At 33.2% G+C, this 17,800-nt stretch overlaps 1 protein-coding gene across 3 annotated transcripts in view; it reads left to right on the forward strand.

Annotated features, from left to right (window-relative positions):
• CSMD3 (CUB and Sushi multiple domains 3) overlaps positions 1-17,422 on the forward strand; it is a 908,638-nt gene extending 891,216 nt beyond the window's left edge. For all 3 annotated transcript variants that reach the window (XM_090283433.1, XM_090283434.1, XM_090283435.1), the window contains 6 exons: positions 1,135-1,200; positions 5,889-6,047; positions 9,034-9,146; positions 11,502-11,589; positions 13,578-13,713; positions 16,196-17,422. In XM_090283433.1, the coding sequence (XP_090139559.1) occupies positions 1,135-1,200; positions 5,889-6,047; positions 9,034-9,146; positions 11,502-11,589; positions 13,578-13,713; positions 16,196-16,355 (722 nt within the window). In that variant the 3' untranslated portion in view covers positions 16,356-17,422. The remainder of the gene's footprint in view (positions 1-1,134; positions 1,201-5,888; positions 6,048-9,033; positions 9,147-11,501; positions 11,590-13,577; positions 13,714-16,195) is intronic.
• Positions 17,423-17,800: the final 378 nt, after the last annotated feature.

A 17,800-nucleotide genomic window follows, 5' to 3' on the forward strand; every position in this document is an offset into this window, starting at 1 on the left:
CATCGCCTGTCCTATGTGTCTCTGTATGCCCTCTCTTCTCTTTATAAAGACACCAGTCATTAGATTTAGGGTTTATCTCGGGAGTATTTCACCATGAGAACCTCAACTAATTATATCTTCAAAGATCCTATTTCCAAATAAAGTCATATTCTGAGGTTCCTGGCAAACACACATTTGAGAGATACACACTATTCAACCCACTAGAGGAGAGAAAATCACTGCCACTATTCCTGTGCTCATAGCTCCTGGCAGAGTAACCCTAGTAGAAAGAGCCTTTCCCAAAGCTTGGTCATGAAAGCACTATTTCGAAGTTCAACTGTCACAGTTTTGAGCAGAGTCCATTTCCAAATCCATTACTTGATGAGGGTGATTTGGTCCGTTGACCTTTTCTAGATCAAGTGTCTACTCTTATTAATTCTTAATCAGGACAATTCCCATCTGGACTAGATGTAAGGAATTTACCAGAGGTAATGGGATTATACTTCCAGAAGATGGAGCAAAGGACTTTTTTCTGATTTCTTTTTTCTTTTTTCTTTCTTTTTTTTTTTTTTAATTCTCAGACCTTTACGTGGTCTATGAGCACTGCCTGTCATGACTCCTGTAATTTTCCAGGCACATCTAACACCCCAATGATGTCCTTGGCTTGGGGGTTACCTTGGGTTTGACTTACAGCTTTAGTTTTAAGTTTTCATCATTGAGCCAACTCAGTTTCTTATGAGCTATCTCAACAAATTTGTATTTTAAACATGAACTCTACACGAATGATTTCTGCCATTTTGCAATAGGAACATGAGCTCAGCCCTCAGCTTTTATGTTGGAATCCACTGTTTCCATGTTAGACATGCCTCTAAAATAAGGAACAGTATGTCATCATATGGCGGCAGTTCCCAACCCCTTGTTTCACTGGAACTCAGTAGGGGTAGTTACTGAAAATGTTAGCTGACAACAGGAGTGCTGGGTGGGGGCAGAGGTGCTATAGTAACCAGGACATGTTGGAGAAAACTATAAGATAAGTCAGAAAATAAGATGGAGAAGACATCATATTTTTTGGTATATGTGTGTGTGTGTGTGTGTGTGTGTGTGTATGATTAATTATATTAACTTTTATGAACTTTTTGTTATTTCTTTTCATAGCTGGTTCCAAAATATTGGTGAAAGATCCTAGACCTGTGCTAGGAACACCCAGCCCAAAGCTAAGTGGTTAGTAATGCCAGTTATTTTCCTAGAAGTCATGACTTCTATAAGTATTTATTCTTTTAAAATGGATATTTATTTATAAAAATACATTTCAGTATGTGAAAACAATGTATTTGACCATTTGGAATTTGGAGTTTGATCATTTGTGTCATAACATGTTGAATTTCAAGCAGTGGAATGCTATGACTTATTAATATTCCATAAATATTTATAGTTTTCCCTATAAAAGTTCCTTTCAAGAGTGTCTGAAAAGTGACTAAATCATAATAGCAATTATTATATTTGAAATATTAAAATAAAACTGAGATGTTCTATACAATTATTAAATACAGATTTTTTATTTTTTTTTTTTAACAAAAGAACCAAATGCACTTTTCATGTGCATGAAAAGTTCAGGAACTAACTTCTGGAACTCATCAGTTTATTTTCACTTATTAGATTTAAAAAGCAAATTTTAAAACCTAACATAGTCATTAAAAACATGGGCTTTGAAGACCTACAACCTTGATGTTATTCGCATGTTACATACTCCCTACCCTATGACTTTGAAGAAGTTATTTTATATATCTGTATAAAACATATAATGATTAAATTGTTGTAAATTAAATGTATATAAATTGTATATAAATGAATTGCAAAGTGCTTGACAAATAGTAAGAGTTCATATATGAGGGCTGCTCTTTTAGTATTAGTATTTTATTTACATGATATAAATGAAAAACTACAAATAAAGTTACAGATTTTGAGTCTAATCTTTATCTTGGAGATACATATAGCCCAGTTGTTTGAGCAAAGTACAGTGATAGGAGTGATTTTAGTTGGCTTCAGAAATTTTCAATGTACATATTACAAAACTGGAGTGCCCACAGAACTCTGAGACACTGATTTATTCAACACTCAACAATAGCAGATGGAATGTCACTAAGGCAGTCAAAGAGTATGTCATCATAAGACAGGAAGGTTAGCAATGGAGTCAGAAAACCATAATGGTAAATCAATGCACAGAATTTCCCAATGCGAGATGCTTTATCTGAGGATAGATAGGTGCTCTAAACAAAAACTCCAAAACATCAAGTGTAAACCTGGACTCTCCTGGGCAAAACATGGCTAGTACTCACCAATAAATAAATCAAGCAGACAAAAAATATTAAAAAACAATATGGAAAACTAAACAACACAATAAGTTCGTCTAGTACACAAATGTAAAGATTTCTGTATCAAACAATTATAGAATATATACTTTCTTCAAAGGCAAATAGGACAGCTAAACAATTGATCATATATTAAGTAATGAATAAATCAACACAAATTTCAAAATGTAATCTCTTCTGATCATGATACAATTAAAAGTTAAGAAAATGATACATTTAAAAATTTCTGAAAGTTTGTAAATTAAGAACACAATGCTGATGAATAAATCATGAATGAAAGATGAAATTAAAATGAAAAATGTAATACTAGAACTGATATTGAAATCTAAATATCAAAATTTGGGAACTGAAGCAAAAAAAAGTTATTAAGAGAGCTTATACACTTAGACCTTTTTTTTTTAGAAAAGAAGATAATGAATTAATTGTTCCAGTTAAGAATATATAAAAGGTATAACAGAATAACCAAAAGAAATAATAAATCAATGTAATAAACATGAAAAAACTAATAATCTCCAAATATACAATAGAAAAATCTAAACAGAGCCCAAAGTAGTTCATTGAAAAAACAAAATGAAAAATTTCTGGTATGTTTGATCAAGAAAACAGCAAAAAAAATAAATAATATAACAATTAAATGTGAACATAATTATTTAGAGAGTAGATAAAATAAATGAGAACTATGTTAACACAGAACTATAAAAACTGTCGACTTAAAAATATTAAACTAAATGGACAAATTACTAGAAAAGTGTATGTTACCAAATCTAATAAAACTTGGATATTCCCATTACAAAGTGGTGGTTAAAACCATTTCTACAGAGAAAAACCAGATGTGTATGGGTCTGCTCATGAGTTATACCAAATTTTAAAGGAATAGAACAGATCATCCCAGTTTTACAAAAACTCATCCAGTCAATAAAACTCATTCTATGGGTCCTATGTAACTCTGGTAACTCAGACAAATCCATAAAAGGGGAAATTACTGGTGCATTTGACTCAAGATTATAGATTAAAAATTTCTACCTAAAACCTTAGCAAATCAAATATATTATAGTACAGATAATGGATCCAGTTGGGTTCATGATATACTATACATAAACATTTTTATGTTAAATATTTCTTAAAAGTAATCTATCACATTAAGAAATTAGCATGCAAAAGTATCATTATTATAATACTTGCACCAAAAATATTTTATAAGATTCAACTCCAGTGTATGATTTTTAAAAAACCTATTAATAAATTGGAAAGAAAAAGAATTTCTTTAACCTGAGCAAAGGGATCTTTAACATGCTAGAGCAACATCATTATAAATGGCAAAATACGATCAGCATTTTCTTTAAAATAATGAATGAGACAAAGTGATTAGATTGCTAAAAAAAAAAACAAGAATGAAATTTGGCAGCGGTTCAACATCAGGAGCATAGTACACTCTTTGGCAAAACTGTGAAGCCTGTGAAGCAGAGTTTATGTTCAAATATATCTTGGAGGAAAGGATCACGACCATCATTGTTTTCCTGCTTCTCACTGATATTCACATCAATGGTAGTTGGACAACACTTTAGAATTTATAAAGAACTGCCAAAGACACATTCACATTTACATCTCAAAACAGACTGAACAGAAGAACAAGGTATTATCTATTTCCCCGTAGGGAAACAGATGAACAAATTGTGTCTGCCTCTCCTGCCCTGTAACGAGTTCCATTTCTGAGTGATGGATGGGGCCGAGGGGCAGGGAGGTGCTGGCATGCACAGGCTCACCATAGCCAGTTCTGTGCATTCTTCCAAACTACTTCCAGCGATGTCGTGTTGGTAGTTTGAAAGCTGCCGTGATGGAAATATTTACACCATAGAAATCAGCAACTCCTACAAATCTATTTTCTTTCTGGAGAGTCAGTGGTTAAACATTCACTACCAAATCAGTGATGAATCCTGGTACAGCATACGTTGCTGCAGCTACCACTGACTTTTTCCCATGCTGTTTTCTCCTGCGACTAGGTTCTCTGTCATCTCCTTCAGCCAACGCTCCTTGATTTATCTAAGCGCCATAGACAAGATCATTAGGTGTACCATATTTTTATTAAAGGTTCAAGGGTAGCAAAGAGGAATCATAGTATGAGCCAGGGGAAATGAGCAGTCAGACTCAACAGCACTTAGTTTTTGAGTGCCTACTATTGGTCAGACCGTTCTTGCTCTCCCCCTACCTTTACAACTAAGAGTCTAATACTTCTAAATGCCCGATTCTTGTGACTCAGAGCAGTTTAGCTTGTTACTTGAAAACTCTTTAAGGTGCTTACTAAGTCCGGGGCTTTTACCCATACACCGTATCTAATTTTTAGGTAAGGTTCCCCTATACATACACAGTGTAACTGTGTAATTTGTGATTTGGGGAGGAATGCCACTGGAAAGATGACTTGGCAAAGGTCACAGTGTCAGGACTATGGATTTTTCGTGATGCTAATTACATGTCTGCTAAGTACATGTTTTATTAGCAGCTATGCAGTGAGTATAAAATCTGAGGTTTCCCTGTTTTATCTGCATAATAATACTAAGGACAGAGAAGATCAGGTGACAAATATGAGTCACTTAAGGAAAAAAATACCTTTTTCCTAAATCCATGTCATTCACTCACTCACTGGATCAGGCATGGATCCACTGAATAGTCGATTTCTGGGTGTGTGCCTTATAATGATGAATAAGATTATTGGAAACTTCTCTCAGCCTCTTTGCAGGATCTGGGTAGACTTTGTACCTAATTTATCTAACTATAAATTGCATAACTAATTTATGTACACATACGAAGTCTTATTTTGCTGTATCTAACACAAAGAGTGTTTCTGCTTTAGATTGAAGATTTATAACATTTAGAATATTCTTTGGATCTGCCACAATGTGTCTCTCTCCCATGAGAGACAATTCTATTGACTAATTCTTATATTTCTAAAAATACCTTTATCTTCAAAGGTGTGAATGTGGTGGAGCCTGGCTCTTCCTCAGGAGCATCTATTATTGGAATAACTGAACTAGTATTCTGTAGGGGGGCAATGGAGTGTCCCTCCTGACAGTATTCAAGGGCTATTTTGCGACAGGGCTAAACTCTTTTCTTCCTCCTGTGAATCTATTCCCACTGCCAGGACAAAAGGAGGCCTCTTGGGACTGGTATACAGACTGACTTCACTCAATAAAAGCATTCTATTTTCCTCCTGAAATAAAGATATTGTTATAGGAGACAAAATATAAGAAAACTTGATATTTAGCCCTACTCTAAGTGTAAGTCTCAAGTTTTTAATTGGTAGTGTTTATTTATCTTTTATTAATGACTCATGAACAAATCTAAGTTATTACAATTTTGGTTTATTCTAAAATGATGGAAACAGTTTTATGTGAAGAATTTATTTTATGACACACATTTCACATTATTGTGTATTGAGCAAATTTCATTATCTAATAAATTAATATTTATTAATCTACTATATTAAGGCTTGTATTTACAGGACACCATAAAATTAATGTATGTGTTTATTTAATCTATTCACAGTTCCTGATGATGTGTTTGCCCAAAATTATATATGGAAAGGCTCTTACAATTTCAAAGGAAGGAAACAACCCATGACCTTGACAGTTACTAGTTTCAATGCTTCCACTGGGAGAGTCAACGCAACACTCAGCAACAGCAACATGGAACTGTTACTTTCAGGTATCACATTAAAGACGTCATGCCTTCATTCTGTCATTTTTATTAGTGACTTTAATACTGCGAAATATTTATTACTTTTTTATGATGTTTATAATTCATTCAGAAACAAAGCTTTCTGGTTTTTGGATTGATGCATAAATGTTTATATACAAATATAAAACTCTTTGATACTGAAATGAGCTCCCTCAACAATATTTTTCTGTAATTAGAATGAGACATCATGGAACTATTGTAACAATATAATCAATAAAATGTACTTAAAAAAAAAAGAATGAGACATCATGAAATAGATCAGAACTTTTAATTTGAATATAACTAAATTTTCTTCTGTTATCCTAACACCAAATAAACTGGATCTATGATTTGCGATCTATTTTATGGTCACAAAAATCACTTCTCAAATGAAAATATTTAGGTGAGCACCATTAGTTAAGACAGAAAATACCTTATGCTGCACTACTTTAAACAGGCGTAAGGACCCAGACCACTATCCATCTGCTCGGCCTTTTCAAGTTTCTGTTTTCTCTGTCTAGTGCATGCTTCTTTCATTATATTTGATTACTGTTTTGTCTGACATTCGTATGTTTTCTCAAATATCATCTTGTCAACAGTATGCCTGATGGCCCTTCTAATGTGGCCGCCATGGTACAAACACAGTCAGATTGTATCTCAGAGTTTAGAACAGCATCTGAAACAAAAAAGGCCTCCAAGAATGTTGTGAAAGTAATACATTTTAATTACTGCTCTCATTTCTTTATATTTTGATATTGCAAATAGGAAAATATATATATATATATATATATATATGTATATATATATATATATATATATATATATATACAAACATCCTGGCTATTTATATTGCCTAAACATAGTTGCCCCCCTTATCTGTGATTTTACTTGCCATGGTTTCAGTTACCCAAGTCAACTGTGGCCCAAAAATATTAAATGGAAAATTCTGGAAATAAGCACTTCATAGTTTTAAACTGCAAGTCATTCTGCATAGCATGATGAGATATTGCGGTATCTTACTCCATCCCTCCCAGCCAGGAGGTGACTTATCCCTTTGTTTAGGGTATCCTCACTGCATGCTATCTACCCTTAGTCACTTAGTATGTGCATCAACAGAAGATCAACAGCAACCCCACTCTAAGGCACAATGCCTGTGTCAGCCACCTCACTTCTTCTCCTCAGGGAGGCACTGTATCATCTCACAGCATCACCTCAAAGGGTGAATACAGTGCAATAAGGTGTTTTGGGAGAGAGAGAACACTCACATAACATTTATTACAGTATATTGTTATACCTGTTCTATTTTATAGTTACTTTTGTTAATATCTTACTGTGCCTAAGTAGTAAGTGAAACTTTATCATAGGTATTTATCTTTAGGAAAAAACAATATACAAGTATATATATAGGCTTCTGTACTATCTGCAATTTTAGACATCCACTGGGGTCTTGGAAGTATACCTATGGACAGAAATACTATCAATCATTGTTTTAAATTATTCAATGATCCTGCACTAAACTGAGAGTAGAAGTATTAGGAGTTATTATGTATTGTATTTTTAAAATTATATAGTTCTCCAATATAATTTTAGAAGCTTCATATGAATAAAAGCAATGCATTTACATTATGACTACTGATTTATATAATTTTAAAATGAACATTTTTTAATTTTCTGTAAAAAAGTTAGCATAAAATAACTGCATATCATTAACCCTGGAACAATACAGGTTTAAACTGCGTGGGTTCACTTATGTGTGGATTTTTTCCCAATTATTCAGTTCAAACTCAAGTTAATAAAGTGTTCACTAGCAGTCGGAATCTGCCTGTGTAGAGGACAGACTTAAGTTACGCACAGATTTTCGACTGTATGAGGACAGCCAATGCCTCTGACACCTGTGTTGTTCTAGGGTCAACTATACTCACTCTAATCTAGAAAATTTTCAAAAATTTTACAAATATATAGAGCAAACATGAATAATTAGATTAATTTGCTGTCACTGTCTCCATATATATCAATTAACATATCCCAGCAATATTATTTTTGATTACTCTTATGTCTTTTTTCTGTGAATTGTAATTTACATTATGTCAGGATCTATTTATCATTCCTTTTGTGTTCCCAGCATATTATAATAATACTTTATTGCACAGGTAAAAGAATAAATGAAATAATGAGGAGTCAAATTACAGCCATCAGTTAATCACAACATTTTTACTTAGAATTATATTTATTATTATTATTCTGAACATATTTACATTCCAGCTTATTTCTACTTTTAAAATATTCACCATTTAAGAAAAAAATCATTGTATATATTTTTGCTGTTCTCTTTTATTCCATTACATATATTGACCTTGTTGAACTAAAAATCCCACTTGATTTTTCAAGACCCAACTCAAATGCTTTTTTTTAAATAAGGATTTCCTGATCACTCCAGTGTGAAATGATCCCTCTCTCTTCTGGGCTTTTATTTATCATATTCTCTCATCTATTTTAGTTAGATGTGTGCCTGACTTATATCTCTAATTGAGAATACCTTTCAGCATCCTGTCTTTATATAGGAACAACATATATTCATGTTGGTGGCTCAAGTTGCATCTAGAATACTCTCGTTCCCATGGTTGACCCCAATTTAAGAAAAATATAAGGGATTTTAAAATTTGATTCATATCCTTAAGGATTTTAAATATGTTTAGGGGAAGAAATAATTTTTGTTTGCAATACAATGGAATGATGCTATTAAGGATAATAATACTTAATTGTCATAGCATAGGTCATTTAAACCCACAATGAAGATTTAGATTGAGAATTTCAGCTGAAAGAGAGGTCAAATGTATATTGCAGGATTTGTGAACAGCATTACAAATAAAACTGGCCTTGTCTTGGCCTTGTTTACTTCTCTTCCAAGCATGTGCACTACATGATATATTTAAGGAGTTACAGATAATACAATGAAGCATAACTGTTTTTGCAGGAGTATATAAAAGCCAGGAAGCTCGCCTAATGTTACGCATCTATCTTATTAAAGTACCAGCTCATGCTTCTGTGAAGAAAATGAAGGAAGAAAATTGGGCCATGGATGGCTTTGTAAGTATAGTTCTTCAAACATCTGCTGTTTATTTTAATAACAAATTTGTGCTTAGGTTTGTCATTAAAATTCCAGAAAAGGTTAATTTTCTGAATGTAGCTACTTATGAACACTTATACATATTAAATGGTAAAATTACTACTGTGGGTAAATTTTTTGGACAAAGAAATGACCAAATATAATATATTTAGTAATTTAGAGTATTATGCCTAGGATTATTAGATTCTGGTGAGCTTTGCTTACCTCTGTAATAATTATGTGTGCAGGAGTATATAGTTTTGTATTGGTTTCATTAATTTTATTTTGTCTGCATTAGTATTATGATAAATAAATCTGGATAAAATATAATTTAGTCTTTGGAATCACTGTTGAAGGCATATGCAACATAATAAAAGACTTCAGAAAAATTAAATATGCCCATTAAATTTAAGCACATTTAGAATATTTTCTAAAATTAGCTATGAATAGGAAGTTATGTAAACCACTTCGTGTGGGGAGATAGTTGCCATAGCTTCACCATGGAGTCACCCTGTCCTATTGAGCCACTTGTGTGAATGGAGTTTCTAAATTGGGAATTGGAAGCAAGTCTTATATTATTATTCACATAATGCCCAGGAGCCTTTGTTTAAAAATGAGCATGAGAGATAGAGCTCTGACCGTATTCTCTCAAATAACAAGCCTTCTTTTACAAGGAGCCCATAGCAGGAAAGAAGATGGAATAAAATCATGGGCTTCAGTAAGTTTGGTTCCTATGGAAAAAAATGTCCATTCTGTTTCTCTATTTGTGTCATTATTCATGGAGGTGGGGACTAACTCTTTTTTCAATGCACTCAGATTGTTTAATTGTATTATTTCATCTAGGAAAAAAAATAAATGCATTTAAGTAATAGAGTTTGAGTTATTCTCTTTAGAAGCACTTAATTTTTTTAAATGGCCATGCCCAGATCACGATGTCTGATAATAAAGAATAAATCTTATCACTTGTGGTGACATGTCAGATTTGCGTAAATGGTTTTGTATGATATTTTTATTTTAAAGGGAGAGATTCAAGGTTTCTTGTTTGTTTGTTTGTTTGTTTGTTTTACAACTCTTACAATAGCATATATAACTTTGGTAGCTAATTCCAGCTAATTAGAACAAACTTCAGCTGACCAGGAACACTGAAAAGTTTCAATTCCTATTTTATCTATGAGATCATGATACTATGCATGTAAAATCGTATTTGAATATATTAATAGTCAATATTTATGGCATTAGACATTGCTTCAAACTTTCAGAGACACTCAACCAGTATATAGTTCTAATATGTCTGAGGTTGGTTGTGGATAGACTAATTGTTAATTTCACCCACATTCCATTGGCTCAACTTGAAGCCATGGTAGCAAGGTCAGATCTGCACCAGCTGCCTGATTCTGGTGCCCAGGCTGGAGGGACAGCAGCTACCTGGAGCATATTCTTTTTTTTTTTTTTGTTGGTCAGAGATCGGAAGCACTGAGGAGCACAGTAGAAAACATGTATCCCCCCTTTTAACATCTCTATTAAAATGTAATTCATATACCCTACAATTCACCCATTTAAAGTGTTGAATTCAATGACTTTTAGTATATTTAGAGATGAGTAGCTATCACCACAGTTCATTTTATAATATTTCTATCACCTCAAAAAGAAATTCTATATCCTTTAGCTACCGTCCTGCCCGGCCACCCCTCATCCCCACCCCAGACTGAAGGAGCCAAAGATCTAGTTTCTGTCTGTACAGATTTCCCTGTCCTGGACTTTCATATGAATAGAATCATAATGCGTGGCCTTTGTGACTGACTCATTTAACTTATAATGGGAAGGATGCCTCTTAAAGCCTAGGCTAGGAACTACTGTCAATTATACCCACATTCCATTAGCCAAAGCAAATCACGCGACCAAATCCAACACAATGAGATGGGAAGCATACTGTTCCCTGAAGGTCGATGGGAGTGGAGAGAAGTGCATATATGTTGAACAGTAACTTAAGCTAAAATCACAGTATTTTCATACTTTAATTTTTAATTGAGCTTTTGCTTCTTGTTTCATCATATCCATCATTTTTTGACAATAGGTTTCTTGGCCCAAAAGAAATCTATATATCTATATAATATTAATAAGCAACCCCTTTTTATATCATAATTATTTTAAAATGAAAATTTGATTTTGCTTATAATGATGGTAAATATGTACAGTGTTCTGTATTTAACATAGGAGAAAGATCTAGAAGAAGAAACTTTGCATAATATTCATTTTAGAATAAAATTAAATATTCAGTTTGAGAAAATAGAGCTGTGACCAATCTTCACATTTAATCAAATTATAAATATTTTTAGGTTTCTGCTGAGCCTGATGGAGCTAGTTATGTGTTTCAAGGATTTATTCAGGGCAAAGATTATGGGCAATTTGGACTTCAAAGACTGGGTAATGTACTTATTCATTTTCATTTTCATGCAGTTCTTTTATTACTCCAGGCATCATAAGAAAATACAGAAGATTCTATATATTAGGCACACTTACTATAGTTTGAATTTTGTATTGTCAGGACTATACATTGATCCATTTTGAAAGCCTTTTAAATAATCACATTCTTCAAAATATTGGTTCTCCATGTGCCACCTCTGTACAATGTGGTTTTCATCATATTGCTAATAAACATGACAAATTGTCTTGCCTTTAAGCAAGTAAAAAGGAGAAAAAGTGATATAGATATAAAGGAAAATATTAAACTGTAAATTATATTATCTCATGAGAACTATAATACCTCTCTTCAGTTTGAATACTGTTGCAATTTTCCGTACTCCTTCAGAAATAGAGTAGCACTTTAAGAAACTCACAGGGTCTGGAAAGGGAAACTAACTTTGAGGAATGGATCTCTTTTCAGGACTTTGTGCTCTGCAAATGTGTAAATTTGCTGTGGTGGGTGGCACAAGGTTTTGTCATTCTTATTTCCTATTCTGCTAAAATGTGTGTGAACATATAATGACCTTGCTTGTAATATATTTATTAACAGTTTTTGTTATACTGTCTTCCATTATTGTGATTATGGTGTTATACATAAAAAATAAATTCCAACTCTAAAACTACTATTTTATATTTATCTAGCAAATTAATTTACTTTGAGCCTTTAGATAAATATTATGAGTCCCTGTAAAAATAGTTACAGAATAAGATACTAACTTATTAAGCCTGGCCTAAGGTATTATTAATACTTGTATATAACTATTTATCAAAAAGTGAAATTTACTTTCCCTAAATGAACAATCATGAAATGTCATTTCCAATAATGTCGTATCTAAAATTGTGTTATTTTTAAAAACAGGATTAGACAGTAACATAGTATAGTAACCTGGTCGTGTAATCAAATGCAAGAAGTTGTATAATATCTCCAGAAGCATCTCAAGACTGCATGTCTAAAATAGAACCTATAAAAAGGAACTGAGAAATAACTGTTAGTTATTTTCTCTTGACACATGTGCTAACATGTTGACAAACCTGATTTTTCTCATTTTCTCACTGTGCTAACGTCTTCGCCATTCACTCTGCCCCTGTAAAACACTCTAATCCTATGCCTTCTTACTTCTGTCTTGCACACAAAAAAGTGCTGTTGATTTTAACTACAAAATGTTCCCCTAAATCTATTTTTTCATGCTCTTTCTAATGTTTTTGTTCACATCTTAATTTTGTTTTATCTGGGTGGTTACATCAGCCTTCAAACTACCCGGGCTTCCGTTCTGGACACCCTCAAGCCAGTCCCACCCCAGGCACTGTTCTGAATCATTTCTGAACACCTTCAGTTAGCCATCTCTGTAAATGAGCAATAAGTTTGAGTTCTTTAGAATATTTATGCCTTTTCAGAGGTTAGCCGCAGTTAATCATTTTAGCCTCCTGTTTCCACCAGAGTCTTCTCTACACATCTATGCTTAATGCTTGTCCCATCGCCTGACTCTGCCACTGAACTTCTAGGTTTATGATGGTCCTGTGTCCTCCTCCATTTGTTGTTCTACTAGTTCTTCAAGGCCAAGCTCATATTGTACGTCCTCCAGAAAGCATTCTTGCGAACCACCAGATAGCGTTATTCCTTCCCTTCCTAAAGTACATTCATTAATCATTAATTAATGCCCAATGAATCCACTTATTTATGTCTTACTGTTCCTCCTACAGTTGTATAAACTCTTCAGTTCAGAAAATTTGCCTATTGTTTATTCTATATCCTTTCCTAAAAAAATACCTCATGTATAGTAGGCATCACGCAAAATTGTGTGGAAATGAGTTGAAAAAGCTTCATGACTTATTTTTTATACTATGTAGATTTCCAAGAAAGGAAGAAATTAATTGGTTCAGAAAATATAAAATTATTGTGATAAAATTGAGTTTATTATATGTCCCTAATTTATTTTTTTATTTTATAGGATTGAATGTGTCAGAGGGTTTAAATTCTTCAAATCAACCTCATGGTACAAACAGTAGTTCTGTGGCCATTGCTATTCTTGTGCCTTTTTTTGCACTTATATTTGCAGGATTTGGATTTTATCTTTATAAACAAAGGTGAGTTTGTTGATTTTAACTGCAAATATTTCCCAAATCTGTATCCATGTTCTTTTTACTACCCTGCATCAAATTCTAATTTCTATTTTTTCGTGGATTGCTGCAATATCGGTTTGCCAAATATTGCCACATTTGTCGTGAACCTTATCTTCCCTGCCTACCTTTTTACTAAACATATATGCACACAACAAAAATTGCTCTGTTAAATTGCACAAGCATTCAATGAAACCTTTCTTCTTTTGCCTATCAATTTCCTAGTATATAACTACTTGTATAAGTTACTTTTATATTATGAATAACAAGACTTTAGAGATACATAATCTAGGTTAAGTTTAAATTAAAGTGATGCTATCTGCTGACATATTTACTTGGAGAGCTAGGAAGCAACATATGTCTGAAATTCTTAGTTCACCTAACCATACTGATCAATTTTACCCAGGCAGGCAGTTGATAGGATTCTCTAATCCTCTCGAGTACCTTCTTTGTCTATAAAAGATTTATGAAATTAATGTTATACTTGTGATATATCTAGCATAGGACTATACATACTATTAGTTGGTCTTTGTTCACAATGTTCATAACAACATCCTGGTGAGGGGCTTTACTATGTAATTCTCCACTCTTTCGAACTATTCCTTATCAATAAAGAAAAATATGTAGGAAAACAGATATTTAAATGAGTATTACCTAAATGCATTTTTCCAAAACTGATGATTTTATTATAAGTATCAGTGTTTGTATCATCTAAGAATAACTGGTTTAATGTTACATATATTCGTAATAATTGTATATTTACAAGCAGCTCTTTAGGCCCTGTCAATACCAGGCTTTATTGATGATAAATTTCAAGGTCATGGGGATTTGCCTGTATGTTTTCTCCTAAGAGTTTTATAGATTTTAACTCTTATATTTAAAACTTTGATTCATTTCAAGTTAATTTTTGTTGATGGTAAAAACTTTTCTTTTGTACAGCATGATGATATTATTTTCCTTAAAGCTGTTGCTCAATATTAGCAAAAGAAATGTCTTTACATCTTCATGATTCTTACCTATTTGGAATGAAATTATGTTGGTTCTGGTTATTTTTGTTTGTGTTTGGATCGGGTTTGAAAACCGGAAGAGACAAATATGACTAATTAGAATTATGGGAAGGGTAAGTTGTAAGTAATATAATTATATAGGTGATGCCTCTGAAACAAACTTAAGATAACTTTGTTTTTTTAAAAATAGTGTCTTGCAAATTATCTAACAATTTTCAGTATCAAAGAAGTTCAGAAAATGCATTAGGGATAGTAAAACAACATAATGACAAATATAAATTATGATAAAATATAATTGAAATTTGTGGTGCTTGGTATAAACAAAGGAGTTAAGATACACATTTATTTTAATATATACCCTTTTTTTAGGACTTAGGTCCCAGAAACAGGTAGGGGCAAGTCTGCCTCAGTTCCGTTGCAAATGTCAGTAAATTATTGATGTGGGAAAGAGAAACTGGAAATAAACATTAGCCAAAGGCAAGAGAAATAAAATAATGAAGCAGGAGTGCAAAACAGCACTTACACCAGCCAGCCTAGAGTTCATAGATTTTATTAACTAAAGGCAACTATTTAGTTATCAGTAACTCTTTGGAAACTATTTTCATGACTTGAGTATCAGTATAGTCATTTCTCTTTTGAGATTTTGAATTTATATTCTCTAACATTTTTAAGCAAACAGTGTATTTCTGTCTTGAAGATACTCCAGATACCTTCTCAAATGAGGCCTTAGTATTAGTTGTCTGCTACTCCTGGGATCCCCTTCTGGTTAGTGTGAAAGCGGTTCATTCTTGTCCCTCAAATCTCAAATTAAATTTTACCTACTCAGGAGTGCTTTTTGTATTATTTAAGTGCCTTCCAGTTTCTTCTTATCATAGTAACCATTTTCCTTTTCATCAAAACAATTCTGATTAGGTATTATTTTTGTTTTATTTATTTTTAATTTATTCCTTGTTTTCTGTCATGACAATACGAGCTCCATGAGAGTACTGATTATGCTTTACATATATACATATGTTTTTAATGTCTTGGATCATACCTGGCACATAACAGATGCTCAGTAAATAGTTGATAAATGAATAAATAAATAGTAATGAGATTTAAATTCATCATCATCACAACTTATATATGCTAATTCATAATGATAATTTATTATTTCTTAAGAAAACTTATGATAATAGCCATAATATATCATTTATTTATACGTGCATTGTTCATATTGGTGCTATATATAAATATATAGTATGTGTAAATAAAGTCACTCAGGATTTAAAAGTGACAGGCAAATTGTTCAAATCTCATGTACTGAGTTTATGATTTGTCAGTGAATACTTTCCAATTCCATTTTCTAGTAACCACGATAACTTAAGAATATTATATTTGAGCCCACGCTGCTCTTTCTGGAAGAAAGTTAACATTTAGCTAATCAGTGTTCTCATCAACAGGACTGCACCCAAAACACAGTACACGGGCTGTTCAGTTCATGAAAATAACAATGGCCAAGCAGCTTTCGAAAACCCCATGTACGACACCAATGCGAAGTCAGGCGAAGGGAAGGCGGTGCGGTTCGATCCCAACCTGAACACGGTCTGCACGATGGTATAGCATGGCCCCCCGCCTCCCGCCGGAGCCCCGAGGTCGACACACGGAACAGTGCACACGAGTTCACTGCTAAAAAAAAATTAAAGCACACTTTTCAGGACTTGCTGCGTCACCTTTTCCTGAGGAATGATAGAGAAGAGTGTTTGTTTTTGTTTTTGTTTTCATAAACTGGACCATAATTCTTCTTCGTGTTTACCATGGAGAGTTTTACAGAGATTCGGCTGCACTCTGGGAGTGCTTACTCACAGTTTATTTGCTTTTTTAAAAAAGGAGATTATTCTAAAACATAAACTTATTTGCATATATTGGAGGAGCATCCATATCAGTATTTCCGTGCTTTATAAACTATATTAGAGGGACTGGGTTTTTAAAAAATGATATAGGGTAGACAATAAGAGCTATACTCACAAGAGTCGGTAGATCGCTGACTTCTCTTTAACCGTCACGCGCCATGTCGCACACACGTCTGTATCTCACGCCACTCTGTTGGCTGTTTGCTCTTGTTAATTAAGTCACTGTTTTCCTTATTTCCATGGTTTTTTGAGGTTGAGTCAAGCCCTGAAACGTTTGTGAGCTAATTTATGCCACAAAACAGATAAGATTACCCACTCTGAATTGACTCTTTTTGGGTTTTATTCTTCATGGTCCCATTGCTATTTCTTTTTTAGCCTGGTTGTCATGGTTTCTGCAAATAGCAAGATCATCATTCTGTCCTCCTGATTTCCCTCTTTATGTTGGGACCAGCAGTATTCAGTGAGCCATGGAGGAGTGTTTAACTCCTGCTTCAATCAGTTTTGTCACTCAGAAACCACGTTTGCTGCCCCAAATTAGCTATGATAATGATGGTTTTGCAGTAATCTGAGACACCAAACTTAGCATCCTTTACCAAACTTTCCAATGTTTTTGAAAGACCAAATAAAACTTAAGAATCTGTTGTAATTTGTTTACAATATTTAGACTTGTCCTTCCAATTGAGCCCTCAAATTTATTTAACATTGTTTTGAACTTTTATCTAACAAGTTAGTCACATATTTTGGACCAGCCCCTAAATATAATGACCAAAAAAAAAAAAAAAAATCTCTCAAATCCTGAAGTTGTGGATTTACCAAATTTTCATATATTTAAAATTGTTATGCTGTTATTCTTAAGAAATAGGCTCAAATATGACAGGCTTCTTTCACTGTCAAATTGAGACATGCATTTCTAGTTATTGGTGGCTCATTTACAATTGTGTCACAGTAATGCCAACATTTTGATTTAATAGGCCATTATCTTCCTTTCATAGTATGTTTTACTTCATTGAATAAATTATGTACCCAGTGTAACCCTTTGTTGTTGTCCCTTTCAAATATGGATAACTCTGTAAACAGTTTTGACTTTTTGTATCACGAGACAGAGTGCCTAAGAGAAATCATTGCACCCCGGAGCACTGCTTGGATCTATCTCTA

This window comes from Furipterus horrens, unplaced genomic scaffold, assembly GCF_987537825.1.
Source record: "Furipterus horrens unplaced genomic scaffold, mFurHor1.1.pri manual_scaffold_7, whole genome shotgun sequence".
NCBI classification, from domain to species: domain Eukaryota; kingdom Metazoa; phylum Chordata; class Mammalia; order Chiroptera; family Furipteridae; genus Furipterus; species Furipterus horrens.